At 37.5% G+C, this 15,121-nt stretch overlaps 1 protein-coding gene across 1 annotated transcript; it reads right to left on the reverse strand.

Moving 5' to 3' along the window:
- Positions 1–4,936: 4,936 nt before the first annotated feature.
- LOC108327299 (pentatricopeptide repeat-containing protein At4g14050, mitochondrial-like) lies at positions 4,937–7,219 on the reverse strand. The gene is made up of 2 exons (XM_017561018.2): positions 6,733–7,219; positions 4,937–5,058 (listed from the first exon to the last, which is right to left on the reverse strand). The coding sequence occupies exons 1-2, from the start codon at positions 7,217–7,219 to the stop codon at positions 4,937–4,939; spliced, it is 609 nt and encodes a 202-aa protein (XP_017416507.2).
- Positions 7,220–15,121: the final 7,902 nt, after the last annotated feature.

Below are 15,121 nucleotides of genomic sequence, written 5' to 3' on the forward strand. Positions count from 1 at the left end.
GACACTTTTTGTAAGTTACAAGACACATAAATCAGTTGTTAATAACCTATTTAATATAAATACTAAATTGATTAAACTAAAACTCAATGTAAATTAAATATTTTTAAATATTGTTGCAATCAAAACCGTGTGATTAGGGGTAGGGTTCTCATCCCATCTTTTAAAATTATGTATACATTAGGAATTAAACCAGAAGAGTTTTTATTTTTCGTTATCATTATTTAATTTTAATAAATAATAAAAGATAATAGTTTAATAAATGATAAAACATAAAATTAAATGTAATTGAGACGATTGTCTGATTCTCTATCCTGTCGTCATTTATTGTTTATGTTCATTCTCACTTTCACTTGTATGTTACATTTCTGAAGAAAGTAAACAAACATAAATTCATTTATTTTTCACGTGTTATGTTTCTAAAGGTAACATAATAAAATATTAGTTTCATAGTAGAGAAGTATTTCTGATCTCGTAAGCTTTTTAAATGAAAATTCCTTTTTGTAACGTAACATGAAATGTTAATTGATATATGTTTGTTTATAATTGATTTTATCTATCATTTTTTAATTATATTTTAATAGTTTTTTATTTTAATTTTAACCTTATTTCATTTTTTAAAAATATGTTTAAACTTAAAATAAAATAATAGATTGGCTTTTTTAAAAGCAATGAACTTGTAACGAAAATAACACAAATTTAACTTCTTCAGATGTAAAATACTAATAATTTCATTATTTCACTAGTAAGCCATTTTAAATATTTAAATAATTATATGTAATGATTTTATATTAATTTTTTAGAACCTGACTCAATAAAACATATTCAAATATGAAAATATTCAATGAATCAAAGAGATGAAATTATAATTTATTTAAAATACAATTTCAAAACAATATGTAATGAGATTTCAAAACAATTTCAAAACTGTCATTTTTCAAAGGAAAAATGTAATGAGATTTGAATCTACTTGATTTAATATGTTTTCCTTTATGGTTAAAATATTTCCTAACTAGTTATGGAGCTTATTGTTTGTAATGCTATCAATTTAATTCAAAATAAGTTGATTATCATGGGACATATATGTTTAAGTCACAAGGATTTAATCATGAAAAAGGTTAATGTAGAAAATAATTGTGCATTTATAACCACATTGGAGATTACTCCTTGCCAACCATTGTTAACACTCCGGCAAGTGTACCGAATCGTATCAAGTAATAATAAATGGTAAGACCAAGTATTGTTTTCCAAGAAACTCACGGTCTAAACATTCATGTAGTTTCTTGATTAATTAAGACTTGTAAACAAAATCATGGTGTTTATAATGCAGAAAATAAATATGAATGCAAGTGTTGATCAATTGACTTGAAGAATGCACAGGTGATTGGTGTATAAAATACGAAATGATTATGTTGTTGGGGTTTCCGACTTATCCTATCCACTCTCATGTATTTATGAATTCATCTTCTTCATTAATGTTAATGTCACTTTCTAATTTACCTTAAACTCGATGTCTCGGTGAAGAAAGTCTATTCTTAATTACTAGATCACAATGTCTTGTATCCCCAGCAATTAATTATGCATTACATCTGCACATAAGCTTAAAGGCAACCAACCCTCCTATCCCTATGTCTAGGTAATATTGTTTTTGGGAGAATTTCCCCAGTTCTAGATTTTCCCATATGTTTCCATATCGACAACATCAGTAATCATGCAATTTAATGAGTTAAACAAAGCATGCATAGAGCGTAGAGGAAAAACCCTAACAATTAATAAAGTAAAGCATTTATAATATAAATCAATTCAATACATGAGAGTTTCAAAGGATTACATTGTTTCCCCAACAACAATGGAGGTTTAGTTCACCATAGACATGGTGAAACTAGATGAAAATATGGAAACGAATGAAAGATAAAACCCTAAAAGTTGAAGATCGGAGCTTCCGCATCCAAAATCCGCCTCCAAGAGATGAAAGGAGTGTTTTTGCGCCTCTTTATGTCAAAAGATATAGTCTCTAGGTCGTCCAAAACCTTAAATAGTTCATAAAAATAACATAAAACAAGTCCAAGCCCACGTTGTCGGCGCTCAGCGCCCCAAAAAGGTGCCCAGCGGTGGTTACGACACTAAACTGACGCTCAACGGTGGCGCTCAGGCGTGAGACAGTGATTGTGGCACTACACTGACGCTCAACGGTGGCGCTCAAGTGTGATTCAGAAGAAGTTGGCGCTCAGCGCCCCAAAATGATGCTCAACACTATCCGCGATTCTTTTATGTGCTACTTTTCCAACCTTTCCTGACTCCAACTCCTTGCTACTTCAACTTCTTCATCCAATTCATCTTAATTCCTGTCAAAACAAGGAAAACCAAGCATAAAACCAATAATACCACCTTCAACTCTCTTATTCTCACAACTTAAGCAAAAGCATGATTTCAAGCTAGTTTCTAAGTCATAAAGGGTGTTTTTAATATCAAAATTAAGTATAAAAATAACGGTATTTCAACCGTTATCACAACCCCAAACTTAGAACTTTGCTTGTCCTCAAGCAAACAAGATATACCTCAGTCTTCCACCAATTAATACAATGGTTCAACACATTGAAAAACTGTTTCTTAGAAGACAAGTAATTACTCAAATCACCTCATCAAACAGAATTCAGTCAAGATGTACACATGCCTTGATTAAAATCACTCATCATGGTGTTCACATAATCACATAATATCCAATAGATGTTATTCTCATGAATGATCAATTAATTAAGCATAGATGTAATCATGTATTCATGGAACTATTCCTCACCATACAAAGTGTTTCACTCAATCACATAGGTGTATATAGAGGTCACTCCTTCACTCTACTTATCCCAATGTCATATAGAACAAAATTGCCTTTCATTTACCACAATCAAACATACTCACAGATAAGTATCATCACAAGGACTTTCTATGGCTTGTAATGTGGCTGGGCTAAGAAGAAAATTAATTTTTCAAGATCACAAAATCCTTGAGTTAAGAGAGTCATTCATAAATTTATCATTCAAATACAATCTCTCTTTAGAAAAACCAACCTTACTCATTCCCAACTTTCCCCTTTTTGCATTGAGCTTTTCTTTCTTTGCATTCTATTTTCTTTTCTCTTTTTCATACTTGCTCAATATTTAGCTCACTGCTTTTCATTACTTTCTTTTTCAATTCTCCCAATCAACCCCAAACTTGAACCTTTATCAATACCACACCATGATTCTCAACTTAACTCAAGGTAAAGATTTTCACAAAGGATTTTTATAATCTGTTTAAGGCTTAAGGTTCAAAAAGAGTAGAACACTTCGTGCTCTCTTTCATTTGGGCTAAAATCATACATTGGCTAAGAAAAGGGGTAATAAAAAATGGCCTTGATCATATGACACAAGCAAGCAAGTAGTTCAATCATAGAAACCTGGGCAAAATCATTCATGCTTTCAAAAGAATAACAATCATTCACAACAAATACTCTGGAGTTCAAAACCTCACATATAAGCTAATTCAATGTTCCACATACACCAAATACACATCTTGCTTAGCATCATAATCACAATCATAACATCATGCATTTGTTCACACAGTTTGTGAACAACCAACTGTATATCAGCATCTTGTGCACCATCTCAACATCAATCAATATCAAAGCATCATCAAGCAATACTCATCACACGTAAATCAATATCAAACCATCGCATTAGATATAAGTCTCAAACTGAGTACATCAACACCTATTCTAAAACAGAAGCAAAATAAAGTTCACAAGACAAAGATAAGAAACATCCTGTTCTACTGCAAATAGCATTCATCAGTAAATGATATCATCATCCTCTACTATCATCTGAGTCCTCCTCTTCATCGTCATCTTCCTCTTCGTCATCACCATCTTCATAATCATCATCATCCTCCATGGCCGAAGCTTCAGCTGCTTCAGCTCCATTAGCCTGTGTCTAATCCTCTAGCCATCCCACCATAGTGTTAAACTCGTCCATCGTCCACTATCGTCTAGGGGTGTATCATACATCCCTATAATCATCTCTGCAATGGCCACCTGTCCTCTATGCAATGCTTGTATCCTAGACTCCATCGGGGACATATACATGTCCCTCATCTGAAAAGGCTCTACATCCTGAGGCTGCGCATGTGCTGGTGGTGGTCCTCTCCTATGAACTCTAGGAGGATGTGGTGGTGGCATTGGCTGGGCCGCCTCATCCAGCATGCAATACTGGTTATAATAGGAAGAATTAATCTCCTTACTTGGTTGCTCCATCGGCGGTGTGGAAGTGTTCACCCCAGCTAAGTCAAAAAGATGCGTGATCAAAGATGGATGCCCTAGAGGTGCTTTGTTGTTCACAGAACTGGCACAAGTCTGAATCTCATTTGCTATGACCTGCCCAATATTAATATTGAACCCTCTAAGCACACAATAAAGGAAGATGACCCTACTAACAGTGATATCAGACACATGAGAACACGGCTGAATGTTGGCATGAGTGAATGTCATCCAGTACTTTGCCAGAGGAGTCAAATGGGATCTCCTAATATGAATGGGCACATCATTCCTGTTCCTCTGGAAGCGTCCTCCAGGTACACACAATGTCCTCTCTATATCATCAAAATCTTCTCCCTCCTCTATACTCAGTGCAAACTAACACTGTTCACTAGCCCACTCAGTATGTAGAAACCTGTTAATAGTATTAGGATCATACCGAATAATCTTTCCTCTCACATAGCTAATGTAATCCTCTTTTTGAGTGTTGCCAAATGGCCTTGCATTGGTGTAAAATTCCTTGACTACTGCTATGTTTGTTGGTGTAGGGTAAGCAGCTACATTCTCCCATCCTCTTCTTTCTAATTCCACTCCAAATTGCGGGGCCAAGGATGGTATCCACCTCACTTTTCGCTCCATTAAAAGCCTTCGATCTTAAACTGTTTGGAAGTGTTGCTCATGCTTATGAGAAAGGAATTTGTTTGAATAGAAACGTTCTGGATCCTTTCTCTTGTTTCCCATGGTTTTAACTCTCTTCCCTGATGAGGAGGCCATCCCTGCATCAAAAACAATTCACAAAACCACAAGAAAAATTATCAAGCATTAGTATATGAACAATAAAAAACAATCCAAAAGCACTCTTCTTATCACCGATGAGGGCAAAACAAAGGCCCTCAGCGTCACCTGCAACAAAAAACATCCAACCAGACAACAACAAATGGCCAGCAACCATGAAAAAACACACTCTACAGAAATCACGCTGAGCGCCCCTCAAAGGCCCTCAGCGCCAATAAGTTCAAATCCAAAATAACCCTAGCTAGTCTTTAACGCTACTCCCAAGCATTTTTCACAGTTCCAGTCCTTAATCAAGCAATTTAATTGGTCCAAACAGTGATTATTTCAACAAATCATCACTACAAAAAAGAAGGGCATTACCGAAGGCCAGGAGCCCTCGGAAACAGCCCAAAACTGTCGGTCAAAGGTAATTACAGACGGCTTATCGACGGCCAAAGAGCCCTCGGTAAATCCCTTGTCGCTAACATTTACCGAGGGCCAGAAGCCTTCGGTAATTACCGAGGGCCAGAAGCCTTCGGTAATTACTGAGGGCCAAAAGCCTTCGGTAATTACCGAAGGGCGTTCTCAACCTTGTCCTGTCATCCACCACTGGACTTTGCATTTGGAAACATAAACCTGCACATGCCAACCTAGAATCGAAAATTGGAGCAAACATTTATACCTAGTCACAATCTCAACATTTATACATAGTCCAACAACAACCTTTAACAACAATAATACCTACTTGACATAAAATAATATCTCCAAAAGCTATAAACTACTCAGTCAGATTAACAAATGTCAAATAGCCAAGGATTTTTATGCAGAATATACCATCAAAACAACCAGATTTTTATGCAGGTTATACAGCAAAATAGTAAGGTATTTTTGCAGAATTTTACACCAAAACAGCAAAGATTTTATGCAGAATTTACAACAATACAGCAATGCAGCAATGCAGAATTTTATGCAGAACTTTACAGCAATACAACAATGCAGAATTTTACAGCAATACAGCAATGCAGCAATGCAGAATTTTACAGCAATACAGCAATGCAGAATTTTATGCAGAATTTACAACAATACAGCAAAGCTTTAACTTCCTAATGTACAATCTTTGAATTCAAATTCACCAGAACTCTATATGCTTTAAACACTTGTTCTATTAACAATCCTAATAAACATAAAGCATAAAAGGTCTAATTACTTTAACTTCCTAACCAACAAAATCATGCGTATAGATACACAAATTCTCAATGAAAGGGAATTTAGTTGTTTTACCTTTGTGGTCGAGAAAGACCAAATAAAACTTGGAGCCAGATAATGCCATATATTGCCATGCAAAGGAGTGGAAATCTTATATTGACATGGAATGAACACGAATTTTTAAAATGAATTTCTTACTTAACTTTATATACTATGAATCTGTTACTCTTTATCTTTAACAAGAATAATATTACTAGTACTTTCTGATAGCCTAAAGTCAGATATAGAAATCTTTTGGATCCCCTGTGAAGAACAACAACAATAATATCATATTCATCATGTTCTATTAACAATGCTAATAAACATGGAGCATAAAGGTCTAATAAACAAAGGATTTAATTTAATAAGCAAAGGATTTAACTTGCAAGATTGGAAATTAGGCAAGGGGGAAAGAATGTTAACAAGAGTACCATTGTCAGGAATCACATCTGAAATACACATTCTGTGGAAAAGTTCCATAGCTTCCGTGTAAAGCCCTTCTTGAACAAGGCACCAGATTATTGAATTCCAAGAAACCACATTCTTCACAGGCATCTGATTAAAAGTTTGCACAGCGTTATCAATAAGACCATGATTGGCATAAGCATTCACCATACATGTCCAAGAAACAACGTTTTTATGAAGCATTCTATCAAAAACACATTTAGCACATTGAAAATGCCCGCACTTGGCATACATATCTATTAGGGCATTCTTCACAATTGAATCAATTTGAACATCAGTAGTAACGATATAAAGATGAACAAATCTTCCCAAATCCAAATTACCATTCTTTGAGGAAACAGAAAGCAAGCTAACAAAGGTGAACACGTCAGGCTGTACTCCCTGGTGTTGCATTTCCTCTAACAACATAACAGCACCAGAACAGTGGCCAATTTTAGAATACCCAGCAATCATAGAATTCTAGGATACCAGAGTTCTATCAAAAATATCATCAAACACTTGTCGTGCACTTGGTATTTGACGACAAGCAACATAGACGGTCAAAATTGAATTTTGCACGCATGCATGACACCTGATTATGAGTTTAATGGCCTGAGCATGAACACTAACAGCTTCCCAATAGAAGGGTTTGGCAGCGCAAGCTTTGAAAACAAAGGGGAAGGTGAATTGGTTTGGCATAAAGCCCACCCTCACCATTTGGCGGTAGAGCAACAAAGAATTTATTGGATCATCGATATTCGAATAACCCCTTATCAAATGATTGTACATGAATTTATTGGGTTTGGGAATTTGATCAAACAGGAGGTGTGCATAACGGAGATCTCCCTCTTGAACGCAAAGAGAGACTAGCTTGCCTAGGGTGACAACTCCTCCTGCTTCACCATGGCGTCCGTTTTGAAGACGTCATTCGCGAGCATGGAAACGCCGCTAAAGGCGAGGTCGTAGAGCTCCACGTAGGCTGCGGAAATCTCGTCCTCCGTCTCGAGGGGCCATCGTTGAAGGAGGGAGGGGCGACAAATCCCTCCAGAGGCTTTGGGGGGTTGACGCTGTCGAAGAACGAGGTGCCGATGTCATCGGAGGGTTTGCATTTGACGCAGAGGAGGGAAGGGTGGTGTTGGGGTTTGGCGAAGAGGAGGGAGACGGTGTACGACGACGAAAGCGGGAAGTGCGAAAAATTGACCACCATTGAACGAGTGAGATTAGGGTTGAGAGGTTTTCTTTGGGGGGCGAGGGGGGCAAGGGGGGCGACGAGGGAGAGAAGCTTTCACAATTTTGGGAGGGAGAATGAGATAGCGAAATCCCAAGTCGTAATTTCACTAAATTAAACCTTACCGAAGGGCGCATTCCTTCGGTAATGTCACTGCTCAATTACCGAAAGACCAAAAAGGCCGTCGGTATTAATCCTTCGGTAATAAGCATATTTCTGGTAGTGTCATACATAAACATCAAAGTTCCTCAAGAATCATGCTTAGACAAACATATTCATTCAAAATCATGCTTTCAAATGCCCTAGAATGTAAATGCGTGTACTTACTTGGTTGGAAATGTTCAATATGTGAAGAATGCCAAATGAAATATGGTATATCAAACCCTAAAAGGAGTGCTCTCAACAAACCCCAAACTTGGATGGAAAAATGGAGAAAAATGGGTGGAGAAAGGGTTTTGTGGAGGAGGATGAAGGAGAGAGTGGAGAGAAAACCTTTGGAGAGTGCTTTGAAGTGGTTAGAAAGAGTGAAGAGTGAATGGGGCGGCTAGGGCAAGACCTAGGGTAAGGAAAGTATCTCATGGGCCAACTTACGCTGAGCCCAATTTTAACCTAAAACCCCAAGTCTGTAGAAATCGCGCTCAGCGCCTCAAATTGGCGTTGAGCGGTAGGCGCGGTTTACTCTCTCCTCTTTTCTTGCTTGCCCTAAGCGTACTTAACCAATATTCACTCAGCTTCAACTCTCAATATTTCGAATTTCATGCATTTTCCACTCACTTCACATACTCTCACTTAATCAATGCATTTAATCTCGCACACTACTCAAACATTCAACAAATAAGAACCTATAATGCAACTAGAACAAAAATAAATCAAAACAAACAAAGATAAATTCAAACAACTGGGTGGCCTCCCAGGTAGCGCTTGTTTAACGTCACGAGCCTAACCCATGAATCTTCTAGCATCCTTCAGTAGACACATATCTTTCTCACCAACACCCATCAGTAAGTGTGTATAAGCATAGTATCTTTCAGTAGATACTCTGTCCTCTAGCATCCATCAGTAGATGTTATGCCATAGCAGTCTCATAACAAAATAAAACAATGTCCCAAAGTTTTAAATTACATCACCAAAATAAACAATAACTCAAAAAAATAATGTTTTTAAATCACTGGAGTGCCTCCTAGTAAGCGCTCTTTTAACGTCATTAGTTTGACCCAATAAAGCTCAAGTTCCTTCTTTAATGTTGGTGTTCTTCTTGCTTTCATGACACAAACTCATCAATTGCTTTCGGTCCACCTTTTTGACTCGTCTTGAATATGGAGCTTCAATCTCTATCACTTCATTCTCTTTAAAATATTTCACAACCCACAACTTGTTCTTGAATCTTAGAGGTGTGCCAAGTTTGAATTGTGCATCCACCAAGTAAACATGAACCATCCTTCCTTTGTCATCTTTTTCTTCTTTCCTAACCTGTGACAAGAAACAATTTTTACCTTTGATGACTGGCTTGGCAGCTTTAGGGCTAGTCACCGGTGCGTCCTTACATGCAGCTTTATGATTAGTCTTCTTCTCTTGAATCTGTTGCTCAGCTTTGAAGACATTAAAGATCACCTTTTCCTCTTGGTCTTGAAGCACTATCATTCCATCATCCACATTGATGATTACCTTTGCCGTTTTCATAAATGGCCTTCCAAGAATAATTGGGATCTTCTCATCTTCCTCCTCTCCATCACCACAAAATCCACCAGGAATTTAGGTTTCTCTATACAAACCACAACATCTTCCGCTACACCATAGGGTTTCTTGGAAGACCCATCCACCATAAGCAAAGTCACCTTTGTTGGCTTGACTTCAAGATCACCAATCCTTTCGAGCAGAGATAAGGGCATCAAATTACCCATCTGCCAAAAGCAAAGTCACCTTTGTTGGCTTGACTTCAAGATCACCAATTCTTTCGAGCAGATATAAGGGCATCAAATTAATGCTTGACCCTAAATCAATTAAGGCTTTCCTTATATTCACCTTCCCAATGATGCAAGGAATAGTAAAACTTCCTGGATCTTTCACTTTTGGAGGAAGTGGTTTCCCCAAAATAACATTGCAATGTCCCTGTTCATCCATAGTCTCCTCATCTAAATATCTCTTTTTTGTGAGGAATTGCTTCATGTGCTTCCATAAGCAGGAATTTGCTGCAGTGCTTCGGTCAAAGGTATAATAATCTCCAATTGCCTGAAGATCTCCTTAAAACGCTCATATTGTCTCTCTTTATCTACTTTTTCACGCCCCTTAGGATAAGGAAGAACTTTTTCAATTTTCTCAAAATTTTTCTCTCCCCTCTTCTTTTCTTTCTCTTTCGTCTCAACCTCACATATTCTCTCTTCTCTTTCTTCTCTAACTCAACTCTTTCTTTGCTCTCTTCCACCCTCTCATCATCTATGCTCACAATAGCTTTACACTCTTCCTTAGGGTTATCCTTAGTGTTAGCCCCAAATTGCTTTTCTGCTTTGTCTTCCATCTTCTTGGCTAGTTGGCTGACCTGCATCTCCAAATTTCATATAGCAGCTTGATAATCTATCGTGAAGCTATGAAATTAATACTACTTTTCAAGGCAACTTCAGTATTGTCAAGTAGTATTCAAGAAAGTAGATGGGGTTAAAGTAACCCTGAGTCGTCTCCCAATGAATACAGAATTGCTTTTTAATATTTGACTCTTATGAATGCTATGCAATGCTTTATAAAAGTGATGTTTGGAGAATGTTTAAAGAACAAATAAGAAACTTAAAAACAATGATGATGAAATAGGCTAATTCCACTGCTTTTCCAAGATAGATTCACATCGGTTATTCACAAATAATTGTTTAATTGATTATGGTTCAAGTTTCAAATTAATTAAAGTACATTCTTAATTAATTTGAGGGCGATCATGAAATTAACCAAAGTAGACTCTCAATCAAATGCAAGACCATTCTAGATTATTCACAATAAATTCAACCAAAGTACATTCTCAATCAAATCATATTGTGTTTAATCATGTCTATTCTTAAATCTTCTAACCAAATTAAAAGCAAATTAATCAAAGTAAATTCTCAATTAATTGTAGTTGAAATTATTACCACCAATCAAAGTACATTCTCAATTGATAGCAAAAACCAGTTTAATCATATGAAAGTTCCTAAATTTAATCACAGTAGATTCTCAATCAAACCTAGAAATCCTTGAACTCATATGATCAATATGCATGTAGATTCAAACACCTTATGATGCAAAAATCATTGCTTTTAATATGATCGAGAGATGAAAGACATAGAAAAGTATAACTCAAATCAATAATCAGAAGAAACAATTGCATTATATCAACTTAACCTCAGAATCTATAATGAAATTACAGTGGAATAGTCCTAGGAGCTTAACCCTCCATGAATGGAGTGAAACACATGATGAAATAAAAGTGAGAGGAGTGGAGGATGATGGCTTCCAGTGGAGGAGTCTGAGAATGAATGAAGTCCCCTTTCTGCCTTCTTGGGTCTCTTTATATAGGACTTGATTGGGCTTGGACTTTGAATAGTTTGTTGATAAGATATTTTCTGTTGATATATTTTCAGATTAAATCAATTATCTTTAAAAATATCAATCGAATTATCTATTTTATTAATGTCCTTCTTAAATTTCCAATATTACAAAAAAGCCCCTCAAATTTCTCTTATTTACGCTTTAGACCCTCTTTCTTTACAAAATTGCATAAACGCCCCTGTTTGACCAACTTTGACCAGACTTAAACAAAATTGACCAGCTTTGACCAGATGGACATGGTCAATGAGTGCCCGCCACGTGGCAGTCCTTTTCCTTTCCCAATTAGGGTTTTAGATTGCAATTCTCCTTTTCTCCTCCGCCGTCATGAGGCGATAATGCGAGAATAGGGTCTCGCCCCTTCTCCTCCACAGCGCAATTAGGTCTCTGCGCTCCACGATGTTGTTTCTATGTTTCTTTGAACTGTAGGTTTGTGTTGGTTATGTGCGTGGATTTGGCTTCGTGATGAAGATTGGTGATTCCTGCAGGTTGGTTGCTCGAGGAGGACGAAGGAAATCGCGCGTCTGGTTCGCGATTCACATTGGGGCTGCTCTTTACTATTTCGACGCGATGCATGGTGCTTGCTGATGGTTTTCTATTTGCAGGTTCGGGGTTGGAGATGACGGCCATGCGGGGAGTGCGAGTCGCGATTTGGTTGCGATTGCGTTCTCTGGTTGACGGCCATGGATGTGTGAAGTTGAAACTGATTTGCAGGTTTGTTCATGGCGGAGAAGATGAAGATGGTGGCGCGATGATTGATGGCACGATTTTCGTGGAGATGCGAGCTTCCATGGTTGTGCGAGATTGATGATGGAGGTCGCGACGTCCATCGAGTTTGCATGAGAATGAAGGCGTTATGGTGGCGGCTTTGGGTGGCGGCTTGCGCTCCGACGAGGATGATGATGGTGGCCTGAGGCGATGGTGGCTCGAGCAAGCTCGTGGTGACGAGAACCTAGGGTTGGATTGCGCAAGAATGATGGTGGTTGTCCGGTGACGGCGCAATTGCGGCAAGGTGTGGCGGCACGGCGGCTAGGGTTTGGCCAGATTAGGGTTTTTGCTTGTTGGAGAAGATGATGTGTCAAGGGGGTTACGTGGGAACTTCACAATGCTCAGATATGTGTGTGGGGGATTTGGACACGTGGCAGGATCTGGTGGAGTCTGATTTAGGAGGGGTGTGTATAGGGAATTAGGAGGTGTAAGGGTAAATTTTGACTATTGGGCCTCGTTAAGAAAAGAGGGGTGTATGTAAGGAAATTTAGGAGGTGCAAGGGTAAAAACTACCTGTTTGGCCCATTTGTATATCATTATCCAAACAAAATCTGATTTTGGGCCCTAATTTGCAATTTGGACCAATAAACTTGTAATTTCAGCTGCACAAATAAATATTAGAACATCCAAGAATAATTTATGCGCTAAAATTCATCTTTTACGTATCTTTAATTCACAAAACCGATAAATTCAATCATCACAAATCCTCTTCAAATCAACTATTTAAGCACAAATATCCCATCAAAAATTTTAATTTTAAGGCATAAATGTGGGCATAAATATGCACTCATCACAACTTCAGTGCTCTTGTGATCGGAGATAATCACCTGCATAAATTGTTGAAGAGTGTCTTCTAGCTTTGTTGATCTCTCATATAGTGCAGATACATGTTGCCATATTGATGGTTGCTACTGCAGTCTATTAAATTGTCCAGCTTGTCCATTTTGACCTTGACCTATGCTTGGGTCAGGTTTCCACCCTTGGTTGAAGTTTCCTTGGCGGTATTGGAATTGATTGCCCATATAATTGACATCTTCTTAGGCCTCCACTGGAAAAGCACATTGACCATTGATATGATCACCTCCACATAATTCACATAGTTGTTGTTGAACCTGTGAAAAGTTCTTCAGCTCCTTTAGCAATTGAGCGAGTGTCTTCGTCAGATTCTCCAACTGTTGAGTTATAATTTTATTTTGTGCAAGCAAGGCATCTTGAGATTGTAATTGTAGAACTCCCTTCTGTTGAGATGGAGCTCCTCTTTCACTATGCATCTCGTTATCATTAGTAACCATGTTGTCAATCAATTCAAAAGCTTCATTTGGAGTCTTACACTTAATATTACCTCCAGTTGAGGCATCTAGCATCAATTTGGTTTGTGAACCTAAACCTCCCAGGAAAAATATGACTAATGTTGCTTCATCAAAGCCATGCGTGGGCGTCTTCCTCAGCAAACTTTTGTATCTATCCCACACTTGACCTAACGTCTCCTCCATGCCTTGCTTGAAAGAAGAAATTTTTTGTTTACCCTTGTTGATTTTTCACTATGGGAAGTACTTGTTCATAAACTTTGAAACCACAACTTCCCATTCAGTAAAGCTATCCTCCGGAAAAGAATTCAACCATAGCTTAACATTGCCTCCCAATGAGAAAGGAAACAAACTAAGCTTTATAGCGTCATCCGACACACCATTGATCTTTACAATGTTGCAAATCTCGTTGAATGTGGTCAGATGTTCATATGGACTTTCATGAGACAGTCCATTAAATTGGTTGCTCTTCACCAATTGTATCAACGTCGGTTTCACCTCCATATTTGTAGCATTGACCCTTGGCCTTGCAATCTTGTTAAAGTGATGAGGGCCAACAACAGTGGTGTAATCCGCCAGAGTGCGTCTGCCATTATTTTCTCCAGTCATCTCTTCAGTACTCTGGTCAGATTCTTGTGGTGAGGTTTGTAAAAGTGTCTCTGGAGAAGGAAATAATTCTCTAGATGTTCGGATTCTCCTTCTCCTTCTACTCTCGTCCAATCCTTCAAGAAGAGGTTCCGAGATTTTCTTGCTTCTAGTTCGAATTATACTCTACATACACAAGAAAACAAAACCCCAAAAAGCACTTTTAAAACAAAACAAAATAAAATTACACTAAAATAAAAAAATCAAGTCAAAGCTAATCAATAATCACACACAAATAGAATAGTTAAACCATGAGTCCCCGAAATGGCGTAAAAACCTTGTTAACACTCGGGCAAATGTATCGAATCGTATCAAGTAATAATAAATGGTAAGACCAAGTATCGTTTCACAAGAGACTCACAGCCTAGACATTCATGTGGTTTCTTGATTAATTAAGACTTGTAAACAAAATCATGGTGTTTATAATGCAGAAAATAAATATGAATGCAAGTGTTGATCAATTGACTTGAAAAATGCACAAGTGATTGGTGTATAAAATATGAAATGATTATGTTGTTGGGGTTTCCAACTTATCCTATCCACTCTCATGTATTTATGAATTCATCTTCTTCATTAATGTTAATGTCACTTTCTAATTTACCTTAAACTCGATGTCTCGGTGAAGAATGTCTTGTATCCCCAGCAATTAATTATGCATTACATCTGCACAGAAGCTTAAAGGCAACCAACCCTCCTATCCCTATGTCTAGGTAATATTATTTTTGGGAGAATTTCCCCAGTTCTAGATTTCCCCATATGTTTTCATATCGACAACATCAGTAATCATGCAATTTAATGAGTTAAACAAAGCATGCATAGAGCGTAGAGGAAAAACCCTAACAATTAATGAAGTAAAGCATT

Source organism: Vigna angularis, chromosome 2, assembly GCF_016808095.1.
Source record: "Vigna angularis cultivar LongXiaoDou No.4 chromosome 2, ASM1680809v1, whole genome shotgun sequence".
NCBI classification, from domain to species: domain Eukaryota; kingdom Viridiplantae; phylum Streptophyta; class Magnoliopsida; order Fabales; family Fabaceae; genus Vigna; species Vigna angularis.